This window comes from Diadema antillarum, unplaced genomic scaffold (genome assembly GCF_040938485.1).
Source record: "Diadema antillarum isolate AM-2024a unplaced genomic scaffold, OU_Dant_1.0 seq00001042_RagTag, whole genome shotgun sequence".
Lineage (NCBI taxonomy): Eukaryota > Metazoa > Echinodermata > Echinoidea > Diadematoida > Diadematidae > Diadema > Diadema antillarum.
Window position 1 is genome coordinate 1,042,168 of NW_027271873.1, and position 7,803 is coordinate 1,049,970.

At 39.2% G+C, this 7,803-nt stretch overlaps 1 protein-coding gene across 1 annotated transcript in view; it reads left to right on the forward strand.

The window, feature by feature from the left end:
* The window catches only part of LOC139743030 (tetraspanin-18B-like), a 64,396-nt gene extending 60,097 nt beyond the window's left edge, over window positions 1-4,299 (forward strand). Inside the window, exons 7-9 of the mRNA XM_071653534.1 lie at window positions 188-292; window positions 790-873; window positions 1,787-4,299. Coding sequence (XP_071509635.1) covers window positions 188-292; window positions 790-873; window positions 1,787-1,843 — 246 coding nt within the window. The 3' untranslated portion in view covers window positions 1,844-4,299. The remainder of the gene's footprint in view (window positions 1-187; window positions 293-789; window positions 874-1,786) is intronic.
* The last annotated feature ends 3,504 nt before the right edge of the window (window positions 4,300-7,803 follow it).

Sequence of the window (7,803 nt, forward strand, 5' to 3'; positions counted from 1 at the left end):
CAAAAATGCCTCAAACGCATTTAGGATCATGGTTCTGCCTCAGAAAATTATTAGATAAATGCACCCTTATCCACTATGCCACAGATCCCCAACTTGAACCACTGCAAAACAAATGCTGCTCAGGAATTCTCTCTCTTCCCATATGTATGCAAAGTGTCTCACACTTGTCTCCATGTTTTCTTTGTAGCTGGACTGCTGCGGAGTGTCAGGCGTGGGGGATTATGCCGGCAATGTGTACCTGTCCAGGAACCCGCCTGAATTCTGCTTGGATGACTCCGGCAACGCCAAATCGGTGAGTGGGGGGGATCCTGTGCCTTTTAGTGCCAGAACTGTCAAAGCAGCCCTTCTGAAAATCTGTGTGTGTGTGTGGGGGGGGGGGGGGTGTTTTTTAAAAGAAATCCACCTGTGAGGTTTTTGTTGTTTTTTTCCACACAAATTAAAGAATCAAGAGACAAGGGGGTGGGATGAGTAGAATGATACGTTTGAAAAGTATGGATTTCGGTCAATCGATTGAACCTTGATGTGTGGGTTTTCATTTTGTTGCACGCATTTTTATTATGTGTCATGTATGGTATGCATTTTCTGCGATCAAGCAGCATTATGAACCCAAATCGACTTGATCATGGTGAATGATCTAGTGTAAGATTTTAAGACACCAATACACATGTAACTGAGCTTTCCATCATGTTATTTATATTTAATACTTTTTTTTTTTGCTTTCTTCATATTAAACGTGTGTTTTCCCAATCTAATCTGTGATTCATATGTTCAAACTGTTCAATTCTGCAGGGATGCGAGGCGCCCCTGAAAGAGCTACTAGAAATGTACGCCACTGTCATCGGGGCCACGGCCATTGGTGTGGCCTGTTTAGAGGTAACTATCATGCAGGGATAACCCTGTCTGTTATCAAGGTGATGATGATGGTGATGGTGATGATGGTGGTGGTGATGATGGTGGTGGTGATGATGATGGAGATGGTGATGGTGATGGTGATGGTGGTGATGATGGTGATGGTGATGGTGATGATGATGATGGTGATGGTGATGATGATGGTGATGGTGATGATGGTGGTGGTGATGATGGTGATGGTGATGGTGATGGTGATGATGGTGATGATGGTGATGGTGATGATGATGGTGATGGTGATGATGGTGGTGGTGATGATGGTGATGGTGATGGTGATGGTGATGGTGATGGTGATGGTGATGGTGATGGTGATGGTGATGGTGATGGTGATGGTGATGGTGATGGTGATGGTGATGGTGATGGTGATGGTGATGGTGATGGTGATGGTGATGGTGATGGTGATGGTGATGGTGATGGTGATGGTGGTGTAGGTGGTGATGGTGATGGTGATGAAGATTGGTATGATGATGATGATGATGATGATGATTTGATGATGGTGATGGTGATGGTGATGGTGATGGTGACGGTGACGGTGATAGTGATGATGGTAGTGATGGTGATGGTGATTTTGATGGGGGTCCTGGCATTAAATTTTGACCCAAAATCATATGTTGGTTTGTGGTATAGTTAAACAGAGTTTTGGAAGGTCTTTCATACATTATTATCATCATTTTTTTTTGTAAGTTTTTGAACGTGAAAGCCCAAGACCCTTCTGTCAGGCAGGTTATGATTTATGAGGGGAAGACAGAAAACCTCAAATTTCACTCTTGAAAATTTGTACAACTGTCCATCACTACCAGCATTGAAAGATTAACCCCTGATGCTGTAACATTGATATTTCGATATCATTTTTTCCCTCTCCTCCTCTTCTCCTCTCCAGCTCTTCTGCATGGTGTTTGCTGTCTGTTTGTGCAGGAACGTCGGACAAGACGACTAGATTCCTGTGGGGTCAATGGTCACGAAGACTCGACTGAGATATGAAAACAGATATCTAACAAGAAAAAAACACCATGGCAGGAAAAAAACATAAACATAAATTACTGTGTCTCCTCAACGAGAATCTTCGCAAAACAATGATCAACTTTCTGCCGGGTGTTGCATGAGTAATATAGTGGCGTGGCATAGGTTGGCTTTATGAAGGGTTTTCTTTTTCAGCTAGGGCAGGGCCGTAGGATTTTACAACTCAAGAAGGAGGTATGATTCTGTTAGGATGCCAAACATCGCTTTGTGAGTTTTGTGGTGATTTGATTTTTTTTCTCAGAAAAAAAAAGAAGTCATATAAAAAACTATTGTTTTCTCATGTGTTAGCAACGCACCATTCACATATTTTGGAGCACGAATTTTGTGTTTTCCTTTCTTGGTTCAGTCCATGTGACTGACGTACGTTTGTTACGGCCAGTAAGTTCGCGATGCGTTGTGATGTGGCGAAAAAGAAAGGAGGTTATCGACGGAAAAATGCGCGCAAAACAAGCTTTCAATGATTTCCATTCACCACAGTACTCTTAAAATTCAAGCCGAGCGTAGAGTTGATTCCGCAGGAACTGCGCAACTATATGTTGACTGTGACTCTGTGCGGCAAGCAAGTATGTTTGCCCTAGTTTGCAGGGGAAAGTATGTGGGTGTTAAGAAATATACTCACATTTTAGGGCAGAAAGTTGATCAATTGTTGTTGTTTTTTTCCACAAATTACTTGCTGGGACTGTAATCCATCTTTCTCCTTTTATTTGCCATGTTTTTTTTAGATTTTGCTTGTGATATTGTGTGTTGAAGTAAACTACTTTAGCACGATTCTTTTCTAAGTATTTCTGTGACAAGACTTGATATCCTGTTATATATCGTAAGACCCAGGGTTCCAGATAATTTTTTTATACCAACAATTTCAGAAGCACCTTCTAATGGCCTTGTTACTTTCTGTATATTTTTTACCACCTTTACATATGTCACACAAAACCATACGAACAAACAACCTTGGCTGAATGTATTAATGTGAAATTTCACAGTTTTTCATATATGATAACAAATTACGCTGACTTTTAACAAGTGGAGGTTGCTGCAGTTAAGTTTACAATAGGCTGGATGGATTTGCTGAAAATGACAATTTGGAAAAAGTATGAGGCTGTTCTAATGTAACTTTTTTTTTTGTCAGTGTAGAAATGAGGATGAGTAGAAAAAAAAAAACAAGTGAAAAGGAGGGCATTAAGTCAGCAGTAGTTTGACATGGCTCCTTTGGAGCAGTTTTGTCATTTTGTTCTTGTATCTACTTGAGGACTTAACCTTGGAACTGTGAAAGAAATGTCCACTTTCGTTATTACATCACAGGCTGATTACAGTGTATGGCTGATTTCAAAAAGAGCTGAGATACACTCAAATATATTCCACCTCATTTTCCGTGTGTAAGTTTGTTGTTTTGGTTTTTTTTTACACCAAGATCCTGGTTTGTAGTCTTGAGTAAATTAATGGCTGATTGACAGCTGTCACTCATCATACCTTTTCTCATTTGTTCATTAGATTTCATTGAGAGATTTATGATATGCTGCCGGTACGGAGCAGAGCTGTATGATACGCTGTATAAAAATGTATTCTCAATCGGAAAGATTTCCACGCTGTTCCCCTTCAAAGTCTTAAGTAATCTCGACAAAAGCAGCGGGCTGCATTAGCCGTACATTCAGGACTCGTGCATGACTTTTTTTTTTATTCCCGAGACCGTAACACCTCTCGAAGTTAGTCACTATTATCTTTCTGTTGTTTTTTCTTGTCACAGTGACAGTATGTGGGCATACTAGAAATTAAACAAAAAACAAGTACACTGTTGTATCTAGGCATGTATAAAATGATATTTCAAGTTATTTTGGCCTCATATACCGGGATTGTTCACTTTTACATGCTGTTTGGTTTTTCTTTGAAATATTTCTGTCATCCTATTTTGTGGAAGTCATGCTCTGTACACAACCATGGTAATCATATTATGATATCATATTTTTTTCTTTTGCTGGGAGACATTTGCTACTGAAAGAAGTGATCTGGGTTTACACAAGCGATTTATTTTTCAAGTTATATACTACATCTTTATTATCATAGTCATAGTATATATTACACGATTTGTGTTTATCGTCTGGAAAAAAAGAAAGGTGTGATGCTGTTGAATCAACTGTACCTTAGTCTGTATTTATGATCCATTGTAATGCCACGCATTCTAGTGTAATATTGGGTATGTACAGTATGTATGATGTCATTGCTTTGTCAGTAGAGAGTTAGGCACCATCAAATTGGCAACACTGAGGGCGCTCCGCCAGTTCAAGCAATGTATGTCTTTTCCTGTGCTCATCATAACGTGTCCCCATTTGAACATTGCTTTCTCAAAAAGGAAAACCAAGGGTTCAGTTGGATCTGATGGACTTACATGTAGATAAGCTTGCATGTGTGTGCGCGACATCTAATACCTGGTAATCAGAATAAACGAAAACACCAAGACCTTTGGGAACTTTACAACTGATGCTCACAAGAATATGTGATCATGTTATAAATACATTAAGGAGCGTGAGATTTGAATCTGCCTGCACAAAACCCCTAGTCTTTATCGCAGGAGAGCACTGACCATAAATTGGGACAAAATGTTATGATGACCACAGGGGGGAATATTATGTTGTGGTAAACATTGGCTTCCCTTTTTGATGTCTACAAAATAACCCATCAAAAGTCTGTACACCAAGACTAAGTTTGCATGAGGAAATGAGGAGATAGATGGATAGTGAGATAAGACAAAAAGAAAACAAAACAAAAATGGTGGAGGAATGTCACATGGCTGTGCAGTGTCAAGGGAATAAAGGATAAGAAATTTCTTAAAGACTGGTACTGACTTGGGTAATACAGATAGCATCCAAATCTTCTCATTTCTCACAATGTTTAATGAGGAGGAAATGCATGAAAATAAGGCTACAGGATTGTTCTGGAAACAAATTGCTGCAAAAGATTTCTGGACATTCTAAGGTGTATAATATTATAAGATGCCAAATGAGGGAAAATTTTGAGATTATAAAAAAAGAATTCAACTGGGAACATTATTCTCATGATCAATCCATGATACCTACCCCAATTTATTCATGTCTGTATTAGCAGCTTTTGGAATACGTGTATATCTGATCTTTAAGGAATTGTTTCCTCACATTTGCTTGCCTGCGGCCATAAATGCCTTTGCAAAATTTGGATTTCAGCTCAAAAAATCTCTCTTTGGGCTTTATTCACCCTTTGCACGCCATGTTAATTTCCTGTCCATAAGTTTGAGTCTGAAATTTGTGCACATTTGACTCAATGGCACGGAGAGGGTTAAGATACGAGAGTTGCAGTGGACATTCTGTCTTTGAGCATGATTCGTTTCTGAGACAAGACTTAGTCGGGGATTGCAGACTTTTGATGAGAAACGGTTGAATTCTTCTAGTTTTGTCGTAACATAGATCAGACGTCTTTTGTTGCCGAGAGGGCAGGCTTGCATTTTGAAAGAGAGCCGAACGTTGTCACTGCGAGTCCGTATCATGTACCATAGTCGCTCGTCTCTGTAAGATAAATCTTGTCGGCATTTTGAGTGTATCATGAATGTAATCTTGATGGGAGCTTATCTCTCTATTACGGTACGCATACATACATATATTTCTGTGAAACTTGTGCATTCTTGTGAGATGTGATCGTCTGAACGTACAAAGTTTTGTATGCATGGCGTCTTATCGATGTTAGATGGTGCTCTTTCCTTTGATTAGTAGTGTTTGTGCCTTGTTTTTGGTATACCTCTTTTCACTGAGAAAAAAAGAAGAAAAAAACATGAATTCTCTCAAATTTAAGACTGGTTCCCTTGAGTACGATAGTGGTTACTATGGCAACGCTCTTATGTCAACTTTCTTAACTCACTCTTGGGGAATTTTCTGTGAAACAAAGTCAGAATTTGAGAGGTTTTGTCTGTATATCTTTTATATGAACCTGGGTGTATACATTTCACATGAAGAAATTGAAAGAGAAAAAAAAAAGTACAAATGATTTATTGGAGTGTCTATTTTTGGCATCATACGTTGTAAAGGATCAAATGGTGACGGAGTAAATAGGAGATGTAGGCTAAATTTTGTTGAATCGAAGAGTTCGTCGCCTAGTCAAAGACGGATAGATTATGGTATTCAGGTATGAAATCCACTGCCTTTTCAGAAGTTAGCCAAAAGTAGTGAAAAAAAAAAACAGAAGTCACATATATATATCGACTTGATAGTACACTGTCCATTCCTGAAATTCCCCTGGAATTATTTTTGACTCTTTTTTTTCTGACAATATGAGGCTTATCGGGGTTTATAATTCCCGAATCACAGAGGCTTGCCTGTATATTATAATGTAACCAACCGTATTTGGAGAGAGGGCTGAAGTAAATCATCTCCCACCAGAGGTGTTCCATCCATTCCCTCATGTCGAAACAGAACCCAGGGCCTCGTTTTCTAAGGCCAGGCTGTTGAACCCCTCTACTAGTACAACATTACAATTTTTAGTCAGATCTGATTTGGATGGTCCATTCCCCTCCCTCCCCCTTCCAAACGCGAAATAAAGTAAAAAGCAAAAACCTGTGAATGGATGATTTCTTTCAGTAGGTATTTGTCATCTGTAGTCTCTCCATTACAAACTAGACTTTTTGGGTGAAAATGAAAAATCTAAAATGATGGAGGGTCCACTTCAAAAAGTAATAGAAATGAGGGATTTTTTCTTTTTCCAAGGTACCATTAACTTTCTTTCTCTCTCTTATTCATGAACAGTTTGCTGAAATCTATCATTAGCTTTGATGGTCTACTGTAAGATAGAAAGAAGCCAACCAACCTTCCTCTCTTCCGTACTAGCTTCTAGGAACTTTATTAAAAATCTTTTAGGTTCTCTAGCCACGTAGCGCACTAAGTATATCTAGAATTTTCTTCGGTAGTTTACTAAAGGCACATTTTTATTATTAGAAGTACGAGTACTGTAACTTTGGATGTACATATATATATGATGATCTTTAAAGATGCCGCGGTGTGGAGTCGGGACGGGAAGTGGAATCCATATTGGAACAGTCGCAGATTCACGGGCCCACCAGAAATGTGTCCGTGGGAAGAATATATCCGGAAACTGACTTTACTACAAGCATTTGCTTTATCACTTGAAGCATACACATTAGTATGTTGACAAGATTACCTCACATACAGCGAAAGAACACGAATGAGCAAAACTCAACATCAAACTATGAAAATGTAAGGAATTTTAAAGAAAGATAAACTCTTTTGACTCTACACCGCGGCACCATCACTATCATAGTACTAAATGCAGTGTACTTGTTTGTATATATTGATATTTGTCAATCTTTTTCCTTGTCCTTTTTTTTTTCCTTTTTTTTTTACATGCCGTGGCTTATAATTATCGGTGTCAGGTCCAAGGGAAAATTGAATGGAGAAAGCAATTGTAATTCAGACCTCGGGTGTCTTTTTCACACATGCACACATCACAGAAACACGATGAATGTACGACATATCACAAGAGAAACTGAGAATGTCTTCGGCCCCAGCGCAGTACATAGACAGTGGAGAAGTCACGGCAAGGGTCATTGTTTCATTGAGGACCTTTTCAGTGTTCTCTCTCTCTCTATCTCACAGTCTGGAACCCGCTCAGTTTCCAGCTGCTAGTTTCAGGTTGGGAAAGACGTGCATTCTGAGTGCGGAGGTCGGCTGAAGAAATCCTCCAATCTAAAAGGATGGTGGCTTGTGCTGTATAATGGAGGATTGTGGAAATGCCACAAATTATTTGCGTGTATTTGTGTTTGTATTTTTGTTTTCTGTTCTTTTCAAGAGAATCATACACGGCATTCATAGCCTAGTTGGTGGTGTTAATTGTCGGCCTGTTTTT